We start from the raw sequence: 25,302 nt of genomic DNA on the forward strand, positions 1-25,302 counted from the left end.
ATCTTATGTTCGGTCCTTCTCGTTTCAAATTACTACTATTACTATAGTGCTTTGACTTAAAAAATATTAGTTAACTATAAATTATATTGAAATAACAAACATACTCTTATTTTAAAGTAATTAAATTTATATTAAACTATGCCCGGCCGGATTTTCTTATACATTCCTATTAATAAGCCGCCAAAGAATCAAAGATAATGGGTTTTCTTATCTAATGATTGATATAATAGCAGGGGTTTGGAGAAGAAAAAATAGAACATGTTATACTGAGTTGATGAGAAACATATGGTAAGCAAGCATATGATTATTATTCAGACTGAAGCAACTCCAAATGCAAAATTATCCCACAAGTAAACAGCGGGTCAAATACAAGTATTAATGAAAATCACACAACTTGAAAGACAGAACATATGGTCTGTATGGCAGTGAGCAGTAGAAGTGTAACTGCCGCAATAGTTCCTGTGCCTCTCCACAAATTGCTGAAATAAACTCTTCTTAAAGTTGCCATTGTTTTGTTCCAACGACTGTTACAGTGTTCTTTGAGCTCCTCGCACATTCCATGGTAAGGACTTGGGCCGAAAACGATATATTGGCAGTGTTTGTTGATCATATCCGCTATAGAAGCATTGTCCCTCGCAAAGCAGGAAATAATTCCATGTTCGGCAAGCAAATCCACATCTTTCTCATAATCGATTAGGAAATCCATTAGCTTTAGAAAATCGCAAACATGAGTATTCCATGGGTAATGGCATTGCTCCAAAGCTAGAACATTTCTCAGTACACGTTCCGTATCATCGTCTATATATAAATATGGGAGGTGCAACTCATGTAATTGCTTTTCAAATCTTATTAACATGTCTTCTCCTTCAATTTTCTTAAACTTCACTCCTGACTCATGCAGTTTCGTTGCACATGGTAAATCTGTAATAAATGTGGTGGCTTGACCTGATGTTCGCCAGTTTTCCAATAGAGAATTTCTTTTCCAATCCGTGAAATGTTTAACTGGCGACTGGGAAGTAATCAATTTCATATTCGTAAATTGACTGAAGAAAGTACAAGAAAGTTGCATGAAGGTGCCTTTGTATTCCCAAGAGTCAACATAAGCTAACACAAATATTCCCTCAAGGACAAAGTATGGAAGTTGGTTCTCAAGTAATTGAAAGTCTGAGCCGAGAACATATAAAGATTGCAATGAATCACTTGGAGTGACTATATTCCTTAAGAAGAGTTCTATGATGAAGATAGCATCATACAAAATCATCATGACGTATTCACAAGCTGGAAGCACAGATGTCTCTGCATAACAACTAAGAATTTTTTTTTCGTTGTCCTTGATGAAGCTTAGAATTTCATCTTGTTTCTCAATTGTAGTTCGTTGGAAAAAACTTATCATATATCTTCTTTTTGTCTTTTCCATGTTAGCAAATTCTTGTTTTCCATGGTGAAGAGGACCTATTGAAATTAAGTGAGGAGTGTAGGCTTCTTTATTTACGCTACGAATCGGCTCAGGAACCTTGTAAATACAACACTGATCAGGATCAAGCTCAGACTCCAAGTTTTTGATAATATCATTTCGCAACTCTTGGACCAAATCCTCATGTTTCAAGGAAGCAGTCATCTCCAAGTTCATTCTTATAACAAAAGTGCAGACAAAATAATCACTAAAAATAAATATATAAATGCAAACTCAAAAAGAAATCATTTTTGTGTATGAGCTTATTTACTTAAAATTGCCTCGAGTTCCTAACTTAACTTATATGCATGCATTAGTTTCTCACTTTCTCATATATTACAAATATTTATTCATATAAGATACTACACAATCTCTCATATCCCCATCACCTGAATGCTAATTAAGGTCTTCTTTTTGTTTATAATCCTAAAATAATTCTTAAAAAAAAAAAAAAAAGTAATTAATATAATGTTGAGTAACTAGTTACTAGTTAATATATGCATGCTTTCAGATAAAATGACATCTTAACAAGAAGATTCAAATTAATATCTAAATGCCGTAATACCTTAAAATGCGTTGATATATATAACATCTTAAACTATTTTCAGAGTTAGAAATTATAGAAATAGGACAATTTTCTTTTTCGTTTTCTTTGTAAGCATATACATTGATATCCATATGTTATTTATTCATGATTCATTAATTTTTTAAACCAAACATCAGAATAACTAGGATTAATTTTTCCTATACCAAAATGATAAAAGAAAGAACATGAATATATAATTAAAAATAATGAAACTGATGCGCATTTGAACCTAAATATTTTGGCCGAAAATTAATAAGTAGTCAATAGCACCAGAGATCCTCTCTCTCTCTCTCTATATATATATATATATAACAATCATCTTGTTAAGGTTCTTCCCCTTCGGCTCAAGATAATTTTCTTATTTAACATGTGACAGTCCAACGATCAAAGAATACTAGTACCTAACTGAGACAACCCTTGTGGCCCACGTGTTGCCTAAATATCTAGCTAGCATAGAGGTTGGCATTTGGGATTGGGTTCAAAAACCCAGTCCCAAAACCCGGTCCTAGGAGGCTTGGTCCTAAAACTGGACCAGGCTTAAGCAAGAGGGTTTGGTCCCTTCACTGGGCCCTCCTCCAAGGCCCGGGCCTGAGAGCGGTCGTCCTAGGCCTGTGAGCGGTCCCAAGCCTGAGCCCAAACCTTTTTAATCATTTTCTTTTTAGTCTCTTGTATAATTACATAAAACCCCCTATAAATTTGAAAATAAACATAAATTATAGGGGTTAAAAGAAAATTTTACAAAATTTAAAAACAAAAATTGTAACTTTTGTTTAATGGTCATATTATTTATTTATTTATTTATATTATTCAATTTATTTATATTATTCAATATCATCTCTTATTCATATTATTATTTTATTTTTTTAATTTTAATTATTTATTATTTTATCATAAATTCATAATGCATTCCCGAAATGATGCATTCAGATGATCATCCATAAATGAGTTTTAAGTTCCATCCACCGAAGAAATAGAAGGGTTCAATTCATTTTCACCCTTTCCTCTAGAGGTAACAACTGTAATTCCACAACCACATTCAATCGGGACAAGGTGTAGCCAAACACATGTGAGCTGCGAGTCAACGGGCACTGGCATAGCCCAATCCCCGACCGTCAAAGAGGGTCGTGTCCGATGATGACGCCACTTCACCAAATCAAAACGGCCAAAGACAAATGGGGAGGGGTAAGAAGAAGCACCCCCAAATAATGCAGTTGCCCGGTACATCTTCAACCGGATCAGGTAGGCAAATTCAAACTCAACTTAATTTTAATCCACAATCCTCAACTCTCACAACACGACAATACAATGCACATGTTGCACAAGAAGAAATAGCAAGATTCATAGTTGCCACGGACTCTCTCATTTGTTTATCTGAAAATCCTTATTTTATTCACATGATTAAAACTGCATTTTGTCCAGCATATACCCTTGTTAGTAGAAGTACAAGTAAAAGAGATATACTAAAAGTTTATAAAAAAATAAATAATAAACTTAAAAATGAATTTCAAAATTTTAAGAATATATATATTGCAATTACATTAGACATATGAGCTTGTAGATCAAAAACTAATTTTTTAACTATCACAGTATATTTCTTAGATCATAATTGGGGTTTATAACAAAAATTGATGGGTTTTAAACCATTATATGAAAAACATAGTGCTGAAACTATTTATTTTACAATTGTTGAAGTTTTACAAGAATATCTATTAACTGATAGAGTTGTAATGCTAACGCTTGATAATACAGCTAGTAACACCGCAACAACCTCTTTATTTGAAAAGAGATTGGATCTGCGTGGTGAAGGCAAATTTTTTTACCAGAGATGTGCTTGTTATATCATCAATTTGATAATTAAAGCAGGTTTAGATGCTATACATTCGAAGATGAAGAGGGTGCGCGCAGCTATCGGATTTATCATCGGTGGTAGCAATAAAAGATGATACGAGTACGTCAAATATTATAAGCAAGAAGACCCACCGATTCGACCTTTGAAGTTATGTACGGACATGCCTATCCATTGGAACTCCATCTACTTGATGTTGGAAAAAGTTTTGCCAACTGCAAAACAAATTACAGATTTCGTCAACCGGAAGCACTATCCAGAGGAAGTTGTCAGCTATGATGATTGGGTGGTTTGTGAACTTTTTTATTCATTTCTTAAAATTTTTTATGATTCTACTAATACATTTAGTGGTATTTATTATCCGACTACTAATTTAGTGTTAGATATTTTACTTCAAATTGCTAAAACTTTTGCTAAATATAGATATAATGACATTTTAAGGGAAATTGTTTCAAAGATAGAAGAAAAATATGAGAAATATTGGTTAGATATTCCATTCTTATATGGATTAGGCATTGTTGTAGATCCTAGGTTTAAATTATACATAGTTAACTATATGATTACTAAGTTAGGCCAGCATTTAGGACATGATTATATGTCTTATTTGACTGACTTTAAGCAAAAATTGGATAGCATTTTTTCTTTATATGAGAATAGGTACAATGGAAGTGGAAGTGGAACGTTTAGGAGAGAAGATCAGGACCTTAATCCAGACCTCTGTCAAGGATCGAGCAAGTGGACGTATATGGAACATGGTGGAAGTAGCAGCTCTAGCTCGTACATGCATGGACCAAATGAGTTGAATCGCTACCTACAAGTGGATCTGTCCTTCATTACAATGAAGGAGAAACGTGACATGGATATTCTTTAATGGTGAAACCAACATGAAAGTCAATTCCCCATTGTAGCCCAAATGGCACGTGACATTTTATCTTTGCTGGTTTCTACAATTGCATCCGAGTCAACATTTTCAACGAGTCGCCGGATTGTTGAAGACAGAAGATGTTCTTTAACCGATGAGATGATTGAAGTGATAACGTGTTTACATGATTGGACTCATGCAGAAAAAAGACTACAACAGCACCCTGAAGATCTCAAACTACTTAAACTCTTTAAGAATACAGATTTAAATGATGTAAATATTGTTGACGATGAAGATGAATAATTTAATAAAAAAATTATTTAATTGTTTATTTGTGAAGCGTGAATGTGTGAAATGTGAATATTACATTTATGTTAAAATTAACTATTAATTAATTTATTAATTAATTTTTTTTTAAAATTACTTAAACTTTTAGAAACTTACTAATCTACCCCTGAAAAATACTAAAAACCCCCAACCAAATTTTATTTCGCCCTAAAATATAAAAAAGATCAGGGGGGAAAAAGAAATTTTCCAAGCCATAGGACCGGTCCTAAGGATCGGTCCAAGTCCTAAAATTGCTCATGGGCCTGGGATCGGTCCCAAGCCCATGAGCGACTAGTCCCAAATGGGACCAGTCCCAAACGAGCCCAGGCCCGGGCCTACTTGGGACTAGTCCTTGACCACCTCTAAGCTAGCACTTAAGATTTTAGACCATTGAATCAAATGGTATAACTATATAGTTGAAAATTTAAATCAAATATTTTATTTAAAAACATCTTATTATGATAAGTAGACATAATAAGCCCTAATAAAGTGAGAATAACTTAGATAAGCCGATACTAGTGAAAAAGATAATACATTTGAAAATTTGTGAGCACTATTTTGAAAATCGGTCTGACTGGGAACCGACGTTAACTCCAGTTCGATTTACCCCTCAAACTCGATTTTGCATTGGGCCAGATTTGGACTAGTGGAATAGTAACAAACCGCCAGTCCAACCAGCGGCTTCCTTCCTGATTCCAATCGATTTTAGCGCAAAACACCTAACTTAACACCACCATCGGCATTACCTTCATCTCCAAATCAAAACCCCCAACATCCTGAAGTTCGATTGGTATCCGATTGTCGTCATCGCCACTGTCTCCTTCATGGTTTCCTATCCAGATCATAGGGGTGTGTTTGCTAGATTTTAAACCTTTATGGACTGATGTGTAATTTGTCATAGGTATTTTTGTTAAGTTCGATCTGACCGGGAAACCAAGAAACAAGGGCGGTCAGTTTTCAAAATATTGTTTGTGACGAGAGTGATTTGAGATTGAGAAACTATTTTTTAAGATAATATTCTACAGTATAATACCCTATTTCATCCATTCTAAACATCTCGGTGAAGAAAAAAAAAAAAAGAAAAACGGAAAAAAATGAGAGTTGTAGCAACCAAATATTACATGGAAATCATAAGTATCCAATGTAGGAATTAATCCAATCAATTAAAACATACCATATATATTACCTGCTGAAGCAATCCTATTAATTAATTATCATAAAACAAATTAAGAACATAAACAAGTGAATTAATCAGAACCTGAATATTTTGGCAGAAAATGTAGAAATAATAGTGTGGTTGAGAGCAGCAGTTTCCCAAGCTCCTCTTCTCCAATATTGTCACAGCTCACAGGGATTTGTTACTCATGGTATCCCTCTCCATCTCTCTTCGATAATACGTTTTCTCTTCTGCTTCCACATTATTTGAGTTATTATGTGTTATATATAAACAAGTTCATCTTCTCAATTTAACGATTAAACAAAGACTGCAGTAATGTGAACCAGCAGACCTATACACAGAAGTTGTCACCTGCTTCCTTGGCTTATTCACATATTTCCTCTTTAAAAAAACACAAGTTGAAAGACCAGAGAAAAGACTTAAGTGTAAATTAATTAACTGGAGCTTACTACATCATTTCCAAAGACTATGTACCTAACACCTATTTAACAAATGCTAACTGAAGGATTAAAGAAAGACCCAAGTTAACATCAACCTTAAATAAATTGGACTTGAGAGTTGAGACAACCTAGACCGGAGGTTCCTCACAAACCGAAAATAGGCCCACGGGCCACGAAAGGTTGGCAAGTATCCACATCTAATGGGTCAAATAATCATAACTGGATCATTAACAGCCCAAGCCCGAGAAATTTGTCTAATGAGAGATAGACCCAAACCTATGAAGTGATGACATGTGGCCACTTGCCAAAACTAATAACTATTAATCAATTCTTGTAATTATCACTTCCTGGATTAATTTGATGAGAGAGAATTAATTCACCCTGAGTTACTGGTTCAACTTCAAGGACCTGACTTTTCAAGTACTTGTAAATACCCCCCCTCAAACTGATAACTATTAATCAAATTTAATTTTGAAACAATATTTTCTGCACAAAGAAGATTGAATTTGGAGTAAATTCTCGTTTTGTCCTTACATATACAACTGAATTACCATACTATCTTTACATGGTTTAATATCAGAGGTCTATCCTAATAGTTTAAACTACAATCTCTGGACTAATAGATCTTAACGCCAAGGGGTTTTGGTTCGTGATCGATATAGTTTTATAATGCATATGATAATATTAATATAATATAATGTATATTAATAAAATAAAAATATTTTAAAAATAAAGCAATTATGGCGAACTATTTGTTATATTCCGCTCTAAATTAAATCTTCAAATTTTAACTCAAAATTAGCATCGTCATACCATAGAAATTAATGGTAGTGCTTCAATTATTGAACAAGATGGTATTGTCTAGGATCTCTTACTCTAATCTTCCAATGTCCATTAAAAAAACTTGAATTTCTAGCTATCCCTCTCCACTTCTTAATCCTCGAATTCATGTGCTTTGTTAACCCACAGAATTTCTGCAACTTCTTCGGCATGGCATCATAAACTCTCCACCATTTCTTGTGAGCTGAATCACTCGCAAATATATGGTGATCCACCATATCCCAATTACAGTCATATTCCTTGTAACACAACCATGGCTTCAATCCCAGATAATGAATCGCATAAAGATTTTCTGGGATTCGATGTTCATCGTTGTTGCTATCCTTATTATCAAGAGTACGAAACACCTTGAGATGATTAATCTTCGAAGGCAATCTATGCCACCATGTGAAAATTTCATTGAGAAAACCTTGATCCCCTCCGTTATATGAAGCCACTTTGAAGCTCTTCACCATTAACTTCTCGAACATGCACAAAGATGGCTCGATCACCATAATCCCTGAGTTGAACAACGACCCGTCGTTTCCTGCAGCTGATAACTGCGGGTAAAAGAAGAACTTATCGATGTTCCGTAAGACAAGAAGATCACGTCGATAAAAATACTTTCTCATTTCAATGAGTTGCCATACACGAAGCTTGCTGTAGTTCCATTCATTGTATGAGTCTTTTACGGAAACGGGCTGCGAATACGCGAAATTACTTCGTCTTCCATCCGGCAGCTCGAAGTCCACGTATAGATTTGTCACTTAAAGATTTATCATGAAGAAGAACAAGGTCTCTTTTAGTGTTGCTTTGGATTATGCTTTGTGCCAACGCGATTGCTCCACAAACATAACCTTCTGAGGAATGAAGAACTGTTACATAGGCTTCTGTTTCATATGTGCGGTGTAATCAATTTTGTTTGCAAGAAATCTCTCCATTCCTTTCCTGCAACTCGAAGAAACAACAGTAAAATCAAACTGAAAAACGTATGGAAATGCATCACCTCCCAACGTAAACATGACGAGAGTAAGCGTTCATGGCTTTAAATAATTTTTATAGCGGTTGTGCCCTCTTTGGCCTTGCGTGTCCAAAATAATGGGCATTTTCGTTTTGGTTTTGACCTTCTTTTAGGATACACCTCTCGTTAATGTATATATACATTTTTACTATTTCCACACATTAAAAAAAAAAAAAAAAAAAAAAAACTACGCAGTTCTCTAATGAAAGATGTCATAGTCTTAATCAGACAAATAATGATATAAGATCTCTATATGGAGGTTACGTACCGAATCAATTCTGACTTAATTATATATGGCAACCAACTTAAGTTTATATATAATTTATTAATAAATTGCTGGACAATTGGAGATAAGATGCTGATTCATGAATGATATATACAGATATTTTGCATTAATTCACCAAACTTATTATACATAATATAATCCATTTTAAGAATCAAAATTGAAAGCATAGATTGGAGAAATTGCATAACATTTATTAAGCTTAATGGAACAAAACTTACTAAAATTCGGAACTAATTAATGCAAAATTAAGAATAACTTAATTGTTATTAAACAAGTTTTAATAAACTTAAGACCCTTATTTAATTATATTACGGGTAGTTACTATTTATTAATTTAAATTAAAGAGCAAAGGACTTTTTCCCACCCAAGATTTGTCATGACCCTTTCCACCCAACGATTTTCAAAATACACTTTCCCACCCACGTTTATTTCCGTTAATATTCAAAATACATTTCACTTTTTTAGCCATGTTTGACAGTTCTAAGACTAAGTAAAGAATTTTGTAGAGTAGAAGCCGATCGATAAATTTTGGTGATCGTTGAATATTTGCCGCGGAAATCAACTAAGAATAGGAAACTCTAATCTTATAGTGCTGACAATCTGCAAAAAATTAGGTGTCAGAGTAAGAGGATTTTATTCGAGAAGAGATTGGAGGTTCAAATGGTGACTACAGAGAGAATTTTCTTTGCCGGAATCGACTTTAGGTAATAACTGAAAATTAATTTTGGATAAAAAAGTGGTATTTTGAAACTTTTTGGATGAAAAATGTCATTAAGCAACCTTGGGTGGGAAAATCGTTTACTCTAAATTATTAGAACAAGTACTCGATCTTACATTCAAACCCAGGACAATTGTATCTATATATGGCAACAAAAATATTTTCTTCCATGTTAGGTAACCAAACTCACTTTCAGGTAGATCTAATAACTAGATAATTATAGGTAAGTAATAAAACACTAATTAACAATTAAAATTCAGTAAAAAAATTGAACTAAACTCACCGGTTTTCTGCATATCCAGGAGAGATTTGGCATGACCCAACAGGCATAATAACTTTGTTTTAATCTTCTCATTCCGGCTTGTAAACCCAGTAATCCCCTACATGCATCACCATATCATCACATCTAAATATCTCAATCATAGGTCCACAACCCCACAAACACACGTCACCGTCCATCAGAATCCGGTTCACCCTCCCACTCTCCACCGCAAGATTTGCCACCACGAGATTAACCTGTAACCTAACACATCCCTATCCCCTCCTTCTCGTCTCCTCCTCCGCAGGAACTCTCGCCTATCACGTCAAGGTCCCTGTACCTTCCAGCCTTGGCTCGGAATTTCCGGGCACGACGGCGCGTGCCACTGTGATCTTCATCAATCCATTCCGGGAAAAAGTCACCCCATCTTTTATCATCGGGAACACGATCGAAATGTATATGAACGTTTCAGCGGACGTTCCATGGACGTCATGTATATAATTTTTACATTACTAAACCAACTTTGATTTTTTGACCGGCGACGTGTTCCCGAATGATTTCGAGCCATTTGGGCTTGTTTGTGAGGGGGAGGGCTCGGTTTGGAGTGAGGGAGATCGGGGAAATGGGTTGTTGCGCTTGAAGGAGAAGACATGATGAGGAGGGAAAGGAGATGAGGAAGAGGGAGATGATGAAGAGTTTTTGGTTGAAATTTGGGTTTAGAGGAGAAGATGAAGCCATATCTTTGAATGGAATTGATTGTTTTTCACGTCTTTGAAGGATTCTTGCTAAAGGAACGTTTGTTTATAGTTTATAGGGTGATGAATATGAAATGAAGGATGCTGCGTGCATGCTGCACGTTGATGCTGGCAATTTGTCCTCTTGGAAGAAGGGATGTAATGGTTTTCTCACGCGCGGTTGTTGGCCGTGGCTATGGATTTCAGATTTTAGCACTACTTGTCAAGTAATTAAAAAGAAATTATTGATATTCATTACCAATTAAATTTTCCATGAATAGCTTCCTTTTCCTTAGACAAACGTGTAGGATAGAACATTCAATAATGGTAATGGTCAATGTTACATCTTTTATTATATAATAGATAAGCAATTAAGTGAAATAAATCTTATAAATACCTTTTTAGTATTAATATATCATTTCATGTTTCAACTGTCTATTTATACATCAATTCACGTAATAAATGACACATTACTAATTAGGATAATTAGTATCTCGATAAACGATCCTTGAATGTGCTATTACGACGCAAATTTGCATCATAACGTTGACTCCAATAGCACAAGTACGTTAATAGAGATTTTCACGGTAAGCCAAGTTATCTATGTCATTATATGTTAGTATTTCGACTCAAACAGCATTTGCGTGTGGAAATTATATCATCGATAAAATTGATGTCTTGTAAATTCAGACTCCCCTCAATTTTAAGATACATGACCATTTTATACTCTTAAATATTATTTAATCAAATTTTTGGTTCATTGGAGAAGATTCTCGCTGAAAATAAATTTTTCGTTGAATATGTATTCTATATATAAAATATGTAATTCTTCCTTATTTGGTTCCACTTTAAAATAAAATTCTTTAATAATATCTAAAATTTTCTGTTTTTTTAATAAATCGAATATTGTAGGTAAATACCTACAAAATTGAAAATAGCGGTGAAATTTAGTTGTGGGACGCACATGACCAGCGCGTGGGATAGACATTAGAGTTACATAAACTTCGTTTATAGAACTGGCGGTTGATGAAAGATACGAGCAACCGAACCACCAGCTGCCACAGATTAGGGCTTTGTATTGGTTACCTTTTTTACTTTCAACAATTAATAACATGATCCACGTCAGAATATTTGAATTCATAAATGGATTGTTCTAAGCCTTACTTAAATAGAATATATTTCCCATTTTAAATATTTCCTCATGAAGTGGGCCATTAATTTAAAAAATTTTAAATAATAGAAAATATTTCATGAAAATTAAAATAGTTCATGATCTACAAATGGACGGTAGAGATTTGAAGCAAAGCTTGTTGTAGACCCCCTTTAAGTTGACTTATTTAACCACATTATCCCAAGAAAGATTTTGGTTGTTAATTTGCATTTAATATCATTTTCATGAACAAGTTTTGACAGGACATGCCTACAACAATAGAAGGTTAGGGTCATATTTAATATAAATAAAAATTAATTATTATTACATATCCGTATGCGTCAATTATACATAATGAAATTTTATATCTGTTGATGTTGTAATTCGCACCAATGAAATTATGTAGAATCTACATAGGAGTTTGTGTAAAACTGTATTTCGATGTTGGATCGGGATAAAAAAATAAATCAACAAGAGCACAAAGAAAATATATTAAGTGGTTTGGATGTTTATGTAAATCCTAATTCACTATTCTTGTATTTTTTTTTTTTTTTTTTTTTTTGTTGCACATTGTACGGCTTACAAAGTATGAATGAATTCAAATCCCCAATTTGAGAAAAAAAATATGCTTATATTTATTACATAGTAACTTGTAATAAAGTTAACCTAAAAGAATGATACGTGACGTGAATTTATGCTTTAAGGATTTGCCACACAACATACTGAAGTACAAAAACGACTCAAAAGATAGAAACAAAACAATCATCTTTAGTCTTTCTTGGAATTGAAATCTCATTTAATTTCCCATGTAGTAACATCCACTGAATATATATATAATATATTATATATTATATATATATATATATTATATATATATATATATTATATTGGTAGAATATTCCTTAAATTAGAGCCTATATGTTAGATAATTAATTTTTGTATAGAAATATTGAACTTATAAGGAAAAAGATGTTTAAACTTGTGTACAAGATTTTTCCCTTCAATAATCTCAAAATAATAAAGTCAAGTTCAATGATATATATATCTTCAAGGTTGCCTTAATTAAGAGTTCCATTAACAATTTCCTTATAATATATATCTAATTCAAACTTAAAAGGAAAAAGTTGTATGAATAGCTTTGTTTATAAGGGTTTTCTCCTTCCATAACACTCAAACTAAAAGTTTATTTATTTCTTTATAAGGTTGTGTTGGGATAGATTAAGATTCTATATAACGTAGTAATATAGTCATCAATATTTAGAAAAATACAACTTTCGTTGCTTTCTCCCCTAAAGATTTCTTTAATTAATTATCACAAATAAACTCAAGAAGATTAATCAGATGATTAACAGATTAAGTCTGTGATTTGCTCTTAACGAAGTTTCAAACTCTCTCAAAAGCAACTATATTATTAAAGACTATATCGATATATAGTTTGGATGCATACACCGATGCAATATCCAGCATCGAGGATATTTGTCTCCGACAATGCTGTCTAGTGAGTTTCCAACGCTCTGTTTTGCGCTAGAAACATAATCCTAAACGTAGATTTCAATTTTCCAATGCATTAGGATTGTAATTTCAAACTCGAGCTTACAACTGCGGCGGATTTCTTGTATTATTTAAAAAAAAAAAAATTTGATGATGAGTTATTCATATACATGACAAAGATTAATAAAAAAAATATAAACTAGAAGTTGTACATATATAGACAATTGTTAAATTAAATTAAAGTCAAAATGGATTCAAGGGATTCACCACATTGTTTTTATGAATAAAGTTGGCTGAATTGGTGTATATATATATATGTATGTGGCCATTAATAAAATCAAAAGTAAATGCATTTAAGAATTTAGACTTTAGAGTATTTGCTCATGTCATCCTTTTTAATAAACTTTTAATATAATATGGAAGGTCACGATCTTCGTTTTATAACATGACTACATACATATAAATATAATTTTTTAATGTATTTCAATGTGATTTAAAAATCGTAAAACGGATGTTAAAAATTTACTATTTTTAGATTTTAATTTCAGTTTCAAGTCAATTAGATTACAATAAATCAAAGATAAAAAAACTCCACCTCATCCTCCTCTTCCTTCTCTAGCACCGCCACCAATACCACCCCCATCTAGTCTAATTTTTTTAATCAATCAAACAACCATTCAAACAATTCCAATCAATTGTCAAAACAAACACAAAAACTCTCCAAAATCCGAATTTTTTTTTTTTCTTTTGGGGGGGGTGGGGGGGTTGTATAGAGGCAATCGCGCAAGGGGCATGAGTGTAGAGGCAATCGCGCAAGTGTGGCACACACAGGCGTGGGCTATTGGAAATTGGCCTGGGACTTTCGTCGAATGGTTGGTGGGCGTGGCTTAAAGCTTCAGAAATCCAATAATAGAAGGTCACTGACGACCAGAAAAATCAAATCCATACACACAGAACACATCTACAACTTCCAATTTCAAGAATCAACCTCCAAAATGCCAACCCTAGAGAGGAGGGTGGAAATCAGTGAGTGAACAATTTCAGGGCTGTTGGGGGTTTTAGATTGGGGGTACCGATGAGAAGAATGGTGGTAACAGGCTGGTTTTGGTGAAGAAATCGGCAAAAACCGTGCAGCCACAACAATGGGCTATAGCTGGAGATTGGTGGGATGAACAAGGAGAGGGAAAGATGAGTTTTATTGAGGAGGCTAAAGGGAGTGTTTTGGTGGTGTTGGGGGCAGTTGTTGACATCGAAAAGGGGTTGATAGGGCTTGGGTTGGTTGTCGCTAAGGGAGGGAGGGAGGGGGGGTTGTTAGGGGCATGAGCATAGAGGCAATCGCGCAAGTGTGGCACACACAGGCGTGGGCTATTGGAAATTGGCCTAGGACTTTTGTCGAGCCGTTGGTGGGCGTGCCTTAGAGCTTCAGAAATCCAACAATAGAAGGTCACTAACGGCCAGAAATATCAAATCCATACACACAGAACACTTCTACAACTTCCAATTTCAAGAATCAACCTCCAAAATGCCAACCCTAGAGAGGAGGGTGGAAATTAGTGAGTGAACAATGTCAGGGCTATTGGGGGTTTTGGATTGGGGGTATCGGTGAGAAGAATGGTGGGAACAGGCTAGTTTTCGGTGAAGAAATCAGCAAAAATCGTGCGGCCAAAACAGTGGGCTATAGCTGGAGATTGGTGTGATAAACAGGGAGAGGGAAGATGAGTTTTATTAAGGAGGCCGAGGAGAGTGTTTTGGTGGTGTTCGGGGCAGTTGTTGACATCGAAAAGGGGTTGATAAGGCTTTGGTTGGCTACAGCGGGCGATGAAGGATTTTGCGGAAAAAGTTTGATTTTGATCATATCTTGGGCAAATTTGCTAGGGAATAGCTCAATGATGAAAGGGGTGAAGAGATCTATCTATTTGGTGAAGAAATAGACAAAAAACAGCACCCAAACGGCTGGCGGTGGAGTCAACACAGGTGAGGTTATGTCAAAGATGAAGAGATTGAACTGATTTAGGTGGCAGTGGTTGGTGGCGTTTTGTAGAGTAGGTTATTAATTGATCATCATGTCCTTACATATAATAGATTTTTGACCATCCTGCCCTTCTTTATAATGATATTTTTGGATAGTAAAGTGGTATTTTGAAATTTTTTAGGTGGGAAAGTGTCATTAAGGCAAACCTTGAGAGGGAAAACGTTTACTCTTTTAAGTATACCCAGGATTCTTGAAAATCATCAAAAACCCTATATTATGAAAGTATCGAAAATAAACTAAGAGGATTTACTATGGTCGTTATTAAATAAAACTAATGGCCTAAAATGAATGATAAAATATCAAAATCTCTTTGAGGTTTCGAAAATAATAGAAATTCTTTTACCATGAAGTTTTAAATGTTAAAATAAATGATAAGAAAGTAATTTAATAATATTTTTAAACTTACAAGAATATAAATTTTAACAGTTTACGGTCAATTATTTAACGATGAAGAATTTTTGTTATTTCAGAAACTTCATAAGAATTTTGTTATTAGATCATACCTTAAAGAGGCGTTTGTTTCAGGAAATGTTGGATCACTAAAAAGTTAGATTATCTTGAAGATTACTAGAAATCTTTAGGAAAATGTGTTTGGTTAATTGGTGGGTATATTATATTAATATGTTTGGTTGGGAGGAATAAATTGGTGGGTATGTTATTTAAATTACTGAATTGTCCTCTAATTAAATATTATTATTATATTATTTTTTAATATTGATTATTATTTGGATTATTATAACCCCCTTGCATTTAAAAACTTAGCAAAAACAATCTCATAATAAAAGTTTGGAAAATCAACAAAGCACCCCCACCAACCCAGCCACTGTCAGCCGCAGGCCGCCTGGAAGACAAGAAATTGCCTCCGTGCGCGGTATGGCCATTTACGGCCAGAGATCTAGCTAGAAATGGCCAGATGTGACAGATCTAGTCATTTTTAGCCAGATATATGGCCGGAAATGGCCATATAGTCACACATCGGCCATTTTCCGTCTTCTGTGCATCGTTTTGGCTGCAGCCGCGATGGTGGTTGCCAGCGGTGGGTGGGTGGGGGTGGTGGGTTGCAATTTCTTTTGAATTCAAGGGTAATTTTGTCTAAAAAATTAATTAATTTGGGTGAAATAGTAAAAGCAACATTTATGTAAATAAATTTAAAAATAAGAGCATTATTGTCCTAAAATTTTATTAATAAGGGATAGAATTGTAACAAAAAAAAAGATTACCCCAGTAATCTTACAATACCTAAGAAAATTAAGGTAATCTACTATCAGTAACTACTATTAGTATTTGAAGATTACCGGAATCTTATATTACTTGACAACCAAACGTGGTAATCAAGTAATATTTGTCAAGTAATATAAGATGACATAACCCCAATAATTTCACATTACCCCCAACCAAATGCCCCTAAGAGAATTTCATTATTTATAATCTATCATACTTGGTACAATGGTACTTAGCATCATACCCACAAATAGAACCAGTCACTTTCTAGTCCAACAATGTAGCAACTAGTGTGAAGAGAATGTGGCCACCATTACATATTCCACTACTATATTGGGATATAGTTTAAATAAACCATTCTCAAATTACAAATAAATTCTCTTCCTCTCCTTTTTTTTCAACAACTAATTATGATTATGTTTTGTTGATTCCTAGTGTAAAGGAATTCCTTATCTTTCACAATTTGGCATGAAAAGATATGTATGGACCATATACAAGTCTAACCCATAAATAATATTTAATTACACCACCCAAACTAGTAATAACCCAAATATTCAACAGAATAAATATTGTCAATTTTGGATTTAACTTGAACGTATTTATTTTGAGCTCTAAGAGAGTGTTTTACTTGAAACATTTAGACAAGTTACTTGCTATAAACGTGTGATGTGATAAAAGTTTGGTGATTCTCGTTTAGACTCCAATAGTAATGGCATCTTTCTATATCAAAATCAAAATTATATCTTTCTTGTGTTGCACCACATTTCCATATACTTTTAGAATATACTATTTTATATAGTGCTCTTTGTCTCTTGTAACCTTTCTTTTCAGGGTGAATAATTTATAATTTTGTGCCAAATTGGGCCACTACGAATTGAGTTCTTTAATTTCCAAGGTTACATAAGTATATTGGTATGTTCCAATGTAACTTTACCTGCAAGAAAAGAATAAAAAAATAAAAAATAAAAATCAGTAAAGTTGATATAATTTTGTCTCCGACATTTCTTAGAAATAAGCCTAAACCAGAATAACCATGCTCTTGTTTCAATTTCTCTAACAAAGGAAGTCAGCTTAGAGCTCCAATTCCCAGTAAGAATCTGATAATTTTCTCATATTAGTTTCTGCATAAACATTTGATGAGATCAATGGCACTCAATGGCAAGGCTGATGAATCGGAAACTTATTCAGCTTTAGGATTGGTTGATTCAGGGAAAGGAATAAGTTGTTCCGGAACTCCCCACGTTGTATCAATTGTTTCATCTGTTCTTGAGAGAGCGATTCAGAAGAATGAGAACCTACTGAAGGCATCGAACAAGAAGGATGTTGTTACCATATTTCACGGTTCAAGAGTTCCCAGCTTAAGCGTCAGACAATATATGGAACGCATCTTTAAGTACTCAAACTGCACCCCTTCTTGCTTTGTTATTGCATACATATACATCGATCAATTCCTTCAAAAACTCAATGCTTACCTTACAAGCCTCAACGTGCATCGCCTTCTGATTACCAGTATCATGGTTGCTGCAAAATTTTACGATGATGAGTAAGGTCTTACAGATATATATCTCTAGAAAACCAATATGTTTTCATCTGTCGAATTTTGATTGAATGGATAGATCTTTTATTCTGCAGGAGTCATAACAAAGCTTAATTCGCCAAAGTGGGAGGGGTGAGCACTGCAGAAATGAACAGACTGGAGATGAAGTTCTTGTTTACTCTGGACTTTAGGCTTTATGTGACAACAGAGGTCTTCAGGAAGTACTGTCTAAACCTGAAGAAAGGAGCTGGAGAAATACGAGATCATGCCGTCAAACCAATTGAAAAAAGGATGGCCATACAAAGATGAGAGCTAAGCTGCAGAGCAATATAACAGAAGCAGCAGCCTTCTCTATAAGTTTTCTTCATATTCAAGCTTAGGGGAGTCAATATATCACAAAACCAGATTCCAGGACAGGAAAAATGTCTGAAATAATGTAGAACAATAAACTATATATGGAAGAAAATTGCCCACTCATGTTACAATTTCAGGATTATGGTTTCATATTTAAGTTTCAGGTTTAATGCTAAACCATCAGATGGACATTTCACTACATCCAGAAATGTTCTCAACATACAAACTGATGCTCCTGATTTACATAGGTAGATTGTAGGTTCACCAGGGAATCCAGTATTGAGCTCAGGTTCTCAAAGTGAGTTCGTAGTATTTCTAGATTATAAAAGAAAAAACCCTTAAATAAACTCTTAGTAACAGTCGATGCAAGAAAGGGGAAATTTTTTTGAATGTATTGGACTGATGCTAGTTCAGGGAGGAAATTCTGTGAAAATTTCAAGTCCAAACCAACAATTCGAATTAAAATTAACAACTCTCTCAATATAGTGAATGATCATAAAAAGGCAATTTAGGAACAATCTGTAGCAAAAAAATTTTACTGCGCATGCCCTGCACAATAACTTGTTCAATTGTACATCATTAAATATTCTACTACTCGAACTCTTCCATCCAAACTAGCTCACCTAAATAAAATACTTCAAGCATAAAAAGGGTAAATTAATGACAGTGCATTGGAAATTAAATCAGATAAACCATTTCAATTAACCTGAGAAAGTTATCTGAAAGCAAATGAGAGCTCCACAGGATCAGCTGTATGTATCCAAAGAGGATTCGGCCAGTGAATAGTGAATATTTGTTGGTTTATCCTTCAATCAAAGGTGTTTTTCCTTGATGCATAGAACGGTAACCTGCCAATACAACAATGGCAACCGCATCTCCAACTGTAACGGTGAAACACAAGCAATAACCTGGTATACGGTTAACACATGGATGAAAGTTTTATAAATTTGCTTTTATTATTTTAAAGGGTGAAAGTAATGCTTAGACCGAGACAATCAACAGACCTGAAACAAACATAAGAGAGCGATTAATGAGTGGATGATATTGCTTCCGGGTTTTCCCAGCTTCAGTTTCTGGAATACTCAAGTGCGATTGCTCTGCTGCAACTACAATCCTCCGGAATATATTATTGAAATCACCCACTGTGAGCTGATTGGAATAGAAGCCCTCTATTCCCATATCCTGGCTAACCTACAATGTAACAATAGCATATATTCCAACAAAGTTACTGTATTTTCAACCCAGCTTAAAAACAGAAATGGATTTAAAAGGAAAAAGGTGAAATAGCATACAATGCTGCATTTTACCCACAAACATGAGCACAAACAACCAAAATTCTAGCATTGTTCAAGATTGCAACAATAAAACTGCCTACGTTTACTTCGTAACAAAGAATGACGAAATAAAAAGTAAGACTTCATAGTCAATATTGTACGGTCTAGACATCTTTGCTCAGCCAGCAAAATTGATCTCAACACAGAAAAAGAAAAGACATTAGCCACAAGAAACCCCAAGATGAAGTACTTAATTAAGCAAAGACCCTTCAGATCAAGAGCATGATTATGATGATTTCAGTATCCTAAGTTCCTAACCCAAGAAGAGAAAACACTATATATTGCTGTAATCATTCAATATACTTATCGAAGAAAGTAAATACCCTGGTAGAAAATGAATCCAGATAATCATCTTTAGCGGCAACAATGAGGCCAGTATCCTCACCATGATCGGCAACAATGAGGCCAGTATCCTCACCATGATCGGCAACATCTACAAGTAACTCAGTTTCGTTTTGCCATGACCCTAAGTTGAAACATTTGGATCAAAAGTGATACTTTTGAGAACCTGGGGATTAAATTTACTTTTTTCAAACCTTAAGGACTACATTGTTGTTAACTTCTAAAGCCTACGTGTTCAAAGTTGAAGTTATCTACGTACGCAATTTCAAAACCACAACTTTAACTGCTTCCATTCCCTCCAATTCCTCTCTTCATTTTCCTAATCCCTCCTCTTCGGTTTTCCCTCTTAACCTCCACACCTGGCCCATATTAGCAGAAGCCTCCGCACGTCCATGGCATCTCTATCTCCGCAATCGACCTCTGTCCATCCGGGCCGCATTCGGGTTCTAAAACAAGGTTCACCACCAGCGTTAGATCAACATGCTGGTCCGGTTGTTTACTGGATGTTCAGAGATCAACGGCTGAGAGACAACTGGGCTTTGATTCACGCCGTTGATCAAGCCAACAAGAATAACGTACCTGTGGCTGTGGCTTTTAATCTTTTTGATCAGTTCTTGGGTGCTAAAGCCAGGCAACTAGGGTTCATGTTAAAAGGTTTGCGTCATCTGCAGACAAGTATTGAAGAAACTTTTCAAATTCCATTTTTCTTGTTTCAGGTTTGTCTTTTTAGACTTCAAGAATTATTAGAATATGAAATCTCAAGTAGTGTAATTTAGAATATTGAAAATTAATGAATTTTGGGATTAAAATTTATAGGGAGAAGCTGAAGAGGCCATACCCAATTTTGTGAAAGAATGCGGGGCTTCATTGTTAGTAACCGATTTTACACCTTTAAGGGAAATTCGGAGATGTAAAGATAAAATATGCAAGAGGGTGAGTGATTCAGTAGCTATACATGAAGTTGATGCACATAATGTAGTACCTGTTTGGGTAGCATCTGAGAAGTTGGAGTACAGTGCAAAGACCTTACGTGGGAAGATCAATAAATTGCTTTCTGGAGTACCTCATTGATTTACTGTGTTGCAATCTCCACATAGAAAATGGGCTGCTACTAGACGGTCGATTGATTGGGATAGCGTTATTGCTGATGTTTTAAGGTAGATATTATTTGATTCGAGTGAGATGAGGTGAGATTTCTTGGGCATCTAATTTTTTTTTTTTTTTTTTTTTTTTTTTTTTTTTTTTTTTTTGTGTTTTCAATAGGAAAGGGGCTGAAGTTCCTGAAATTGACTGGTGTCAACCTGGAGAAGATGCAGCAATGGAAGTATTGAAGGGAAGTAATGATGGGTTTTGACAAAGGTTGAAGGGCTATCCTAAAGATAGAATAACCCTGAAACCCAGAGCACTTTCATGTCTCTCTCCATATTTCATTTCGGGCAGATATCTGCACAGAGATGTGCTTGGAGGCACGTTGTGCAAGGAAACTTTGTCCTGAGGTTCGTGGTATCTAAATTTTTGGATTTCATTGTGTCTATTTTATGTATTTGCGTGAAACGGGAAGCCCGATTAGTTTAGTCTTGAATATATTTGTTGAATTTATGCGTGATACCCACAATGAGCTCCAGTTTGCTATCATTGGATTATTGTATCTCTTGCTTTTTGTTAATAATTTATTGTATCTGATGTATAGCTTCTGTATCTACCTGCTACTCTAAAGGCAATTGATGCATTTTTGGAGGAGTTGATTGTGTGTAGAGAACTTGCCGATAACTTTTGCTTCTACCAGCCTCATTATGATTCATTGAAGGGGGCGTGGGAATGGGCTCGTAAGACCTTGAAGGACCATGCCTCTGATAAACGAGAGCTTATTTACACGTGAGTAGAGTTGTGTTCGTTCATTTGGTTACTATAGATTAAAAGGCTCCCTTATCACAGGCAGCTAAGTTTTGTTCACTGGCTGAGGTCATTAAAGTTTCAAATGAAAATTGATTTTGCAGAAAAGAGCAATTTGAGAAGGCACAGACTGCTGATCCTGTAAGTTATAATTTGTAGATCTCGATCCATCATCTTGTACAATGCTCCAAAATTTTTCATATTTGAGCATTTCTCCTGCAACAATATTCTTTTGGTTTTATGAAGATAATGTACTAGTGTTATTATTATTATGTTATATTCTTTGGGGTTTTCCGCTGCATTGTGCTGATAATCTACCAACTATTGTGTTGAGACTTTCAGCTTTGGAATGCTTCTCAGTTGGAGATGGTTTACCATGGGAAGATGCATGGTTTCATGCGGTAAGTAACTTAATTGTTGCTTTATATACTTCTCTTTGATGCATGTTGTGCTATATTTCCATTTTCTTTTATACTTAAATCTTTGTATCTTGAAATGTCAACAACTCAAGTTTTTCTTCCTGTGATTTTTGCTCTTGTGCTAGAATGTAAGTTGAGCAACCCATGCTAACTTAGATTTATAATTCTGGTGAAAAAATAGGCCACAGAATACCTTACTTCCAGTACTTTTTACCATAACAAAGTAGTTTTAATTCTTGATCTTACCTTTGTTGGCTGTATCATGTTGCTTAGCCTTATTATAGGATTTCTGTTCTTTTTATCAAATTTTCATCTCTTATATAACCATGGATATCAATTCATATGTTGAACTGCACTTCATTTTGGTGTTCTCATTGAAGATATGCCTGATATACGCTTGACCCAGTTAATAGTTGATCTACAAATGGTAGTTCTGTTACTTTTGTGTGATAAATAGGAACCACACTTCATTCCCTCTACATTGTGCAGGATGTATTGGGCAAAAAAGATTCTTGAGTGGACAAGAGGACCTGAAGAAGCCCTTGCAATATCAATATATCTAAATGACAAGGTAGTTGAGTTACGATTTCATGGTCGGTTTTTATTTTAACAATTATTATCCAGGTTGTTAACCTGAGTCCTGTAAGCTTGGAATGCAGTATGAAATAGATGGGAGGGATCCAAATGGATATGTTGGTTGCATGTGGTCAATATGTGGTGTTCATGATCAGGTTTGAGTTTTATCACTTCTTGTTTTGTTTGTTATCTGGTGGAATCAATTTGAAAATTTTCCATGGACATTCTTAATTTCAGGGGTGGAAAGAGCGACCTATCTTTGGGAAAGTACGTTATATGAACTATGCAGGGTGCAAGAGGAAATTTGATGTTGATGGATACATTTCCCTTGTCAAGAGGATAGCAGGCCAATCTAAGAAGAGAAAAGCAGAAACCCTTCTCAGTGAAAAAGCGAAGGAACTCCATAGTTAATCAACAATATGGATTTTGAAGCTGCAGTCTAAAGACACTGCACTGTGTTAGATTCAGTTAATTTTTGTGTAATTGATTTCCAACATATCACAATATAAATCCCCTATGCAAAGGATGTTTGTGATCTAGCTTCTTGCACATATAGGCTTGCTCTGGTACTTGAAATCAGTGTTTCAATAACCAACCCAGCAAAGTTCTTGGGTCCCGAGTTGACCGGTTTAACCGGCCAGTCAAACCAAGTGTCAAAAAGTTTAAAATTTGGCAAATACACCCTTAAAAATTATGTTAAAATTTGACAAATACACCCTTAAAATTTTTGTTAAGTCCTTATAGGTTTGAAATTTAACAAACACACCTCAAATACAAATCGAAGGTCGACTTGTTAGCAGTGACAACACACTAAACGTAATCCCAACCATCCCTTGAGCCTCATTCCCAAGAAAACCCAAGCCAAATCTCACCAACGTCGGTGTCAATAACCCTCTGCAACCCCACGAAAGTACCCCCTTCAACCTCTTGACCAAAACCCATCTCACGACACCCCTGTTCGCCTCACCAATCGCCGACAAAATCCGACTATTGCAGTTATTGATTTTTTTCGATTTCCAATTGATTCACTCACCAGAAATCAACTATGTCGCCACTATTGCACTCACCAACCATTCCTCTTTAAAAACCTCAGCATCACAACTTTCAATTTTTCGTCAATCATCATCCCAATTTTTAGAGGTTTAGGTGAATAGGAAAATTTATAATTGGGCCTAGTGAGAACCCCAAGTCTTGGTTCAACTGGTCCGGCAAGGTTTTAAAACACTGCTTTAAATTTAATTTGGACTGTAGCATGAGATAAACTTTTAAGAGATTATAGCAGAACTCAGAACCATTCACCTGGTGAAGAGTTTTGTGAAAATCACAAGTCCAAACCAACAATTCGAAATTTAAATGAACAACTCTCAATAGAGTGAGTGATCATCAAAAAGGCAATTTAGGAACAATCTGTAGCAAAATTTCTTTTATTGCACACGCCCTGCACAATAACTTGTTCAATTGTACATCATTTGATATTTCTACTACTAGAACTCTTCCATCCAAACTAGCTCACCTAAATAAAATACTTCAAGGATACAAAGGATAAATTAATGACATTGCATTTGAACTTAAATCAGATGAGCCATTTCAATGAACCTGAGAAAGTTATCAAAAAGAAGATTCGGCCAGTGAATAGCGAATATTCGTTCGTTTATCCTTCAACCAGAGGTGTTTTTCCTCGCTGCATAGACACGGTAAGCTGCCAGTCCAACAATGGCCACCGCAGCTCCAACTGCAACGGTGAAACACAAGCAATAACATGGTACCCAGTTAACAAGTAGAAGAAAGATTTATGAATTTGCTTTTTATTATTTTAGCAGGTAAAAATAAAGCTTAGACCCAGACAATCAACAAACCTGAAACAAACATAAGCGAGCGATTAATGAGTCGATGATATTGCTTCCGGGTTCTCCCAGCTTCAGTTTCTGGAATGCTCAAGTGCGGATGCTCTGCTGCAACTACAATCCTCCGGAATATATTATTGAAATCACCCAACTTTGAGCTAATTGGAATAGGAGCTTCTATTCCCATATCCTGACTAACCTACAATAGCAATATTCCGACAAAGTTAGTTAATTTTCAACCCAGCTTAAAAACAGAAATGGATTTAAAAGGAAAAAGGTGAAACAGCATATAATACTGCATTTTACCCACATACATGAGCACAAAACAATCTAAATTCTAGCATTGCTCAAGATTGCAACAATAAAACTGTCTTGGTCTACTTAGTAACCAAGAATGACCAAATAAAATGTCTTGATAGGCATTGACTTCTACAGTCAGGACATCTTTGCTCAGCCAAGAAACATATCAGCCAGAAAATTGATCTTAACACAGAAAAAGAAATTAACCACAAGAAACACCAAGATAAAGTACTTAATTAAGCAAAGACCTTTCAAATCAAGAGCATGATGATGATGATTTC

At 34.9% G+C, this 25,302-nt stretch overlaps 5 protein-coding genes and 1 long non-coding RNA gene across 6 annotated transcripts in view; 2 read left to right on the forward strand and 4 right to left on the reverse strand.

The window, feature by feature from the left end:
* Positions 1-385: 385 nt before the first annotated feature.
* LOC116128515 (UPF0481 protein At3g47200-like) lies at positions 386-6,622 on the reverse strand. Its single transcript, XM_031414224.1, has 2 exons — positions 6,333-6,622; positions 386-1,631 (listed from the first exon to the last, which is right to left on the reverse strand). Exon 2 carries the CDS (start codon positions 1,628-1,630, stop codon positions 386-388), a length of 1,245 nt encoding a protein of 414 aa, XP_031270084.1. The 5' UTR covers position 1,631; positions 6,333-6,622.
* Positions 6,623-7,488: 866 nt separating this feature from the next.
* On the reverse strand, positions 7,489-8,410 carry LOC116128516 (putative UDP-glucuronate:xylan alpha-glucuronosyltransferase 4; the record flags this gene model as incomplete). The annotated part of the gene is given in 3 exon segments (XM_031414225.1): positions 7,489-8,201; positions 8,204-8,236; positions 8,239-8,410. Coding segments are annotated over 3 exon segments (876 nt in total), but the record flags the coding sequence as incomplete, so codon positions are not given.
* A 9,157-nt stretch (positions 8,411-17,567) lies between these two features.
* Positions 17,568-17,969, forward strand: LOC116128518 (cyclin-P3-1-like). The gene has a single exon (XM_031414226.1). It carries the CDS (start codon positions 17,568-17,570, stop codon positions 17,967-17,969), a length of 402 nt encoding a protein of 133 aa, XP_031270086.1.
* Positions 17,970-18,092: 123 nt separating this feature from the next.
* Positions 18,093-19,384, reverse strand: LOC116128540. The gene is made up of 3 exons (XR_004127766.1): positions 19,318-19,384; positions 19,020-19,194; positions 18,093-18,206 (listed from the first exon to the last, which is right to left on the reverse strand). It is a non-coding gene; the product is annotated as an uncharacterized LOC116128540 (long non-coding RNA).
* An 894-nt stretch (positions 19,385-20,278) lies between these two features.
* LOC116128536 (deoxyribodipyrimidine photo-lyase-like) lies at positions 20,279-23,396 on the forward strand. Its single transcript, XM_031414251.1, is given in 11 exon segments — positions 20,279-20,705; positions 20,806-21,146; positions 21,253-21,413; positions 21,416-21,445; positions 21,448-21,485; positions 21,707-21,864; positions 21,987-22,023; positions 22,225-22,283; positions 22,791-22,872; positions 22,961-23,032; positions 23,115-23,396. Coding segments are annotated over 11 exon segments (1,476 nt in total). The 5' UTR covers positions 20,279-20,381; the 3' UTR covers positions 23,289-23,396.
* An 889-nt stretch (positions 23,397-24,285) lies between these two features.
* LOC116128535 (mitochondrial Rho GTPase 1-like) overlaps positions 24,286-25,302 on the reverse strand; it is a 38,816-nt gene continuing 37,799 nt past the window's right edge. Inside the window, 2 exon segments of the mRNA XM_031414250.1 lie at positions 24,286-24,609; positions 24,734-24,920. Of these exon segments, the coding sequence (XP_031270110.1) occupies positions 24,536-24,609; positions 24,734-24,920 (261 nt within the window). The 3' untranslated portion in view covers positions 24,286-24,535.

The sequence above is a fragment of the Pistacia vera genome, unplaced genomic scaffold (genome assembly GCF_008641045.1).
Source record: "Pistacia vera cultivar Batoury unplaced genomic scaffold, PisVer_v2 Contig200, whole genome shotgun sequence".
Classification (NCBI taxonomy): domain Eukaryota; kingdom Viridiplantae; phylum Streptophyta; class Magnoliopsida; order Sapindales; family Anacardiaceae; genus Pistacia; species Pistacia vera.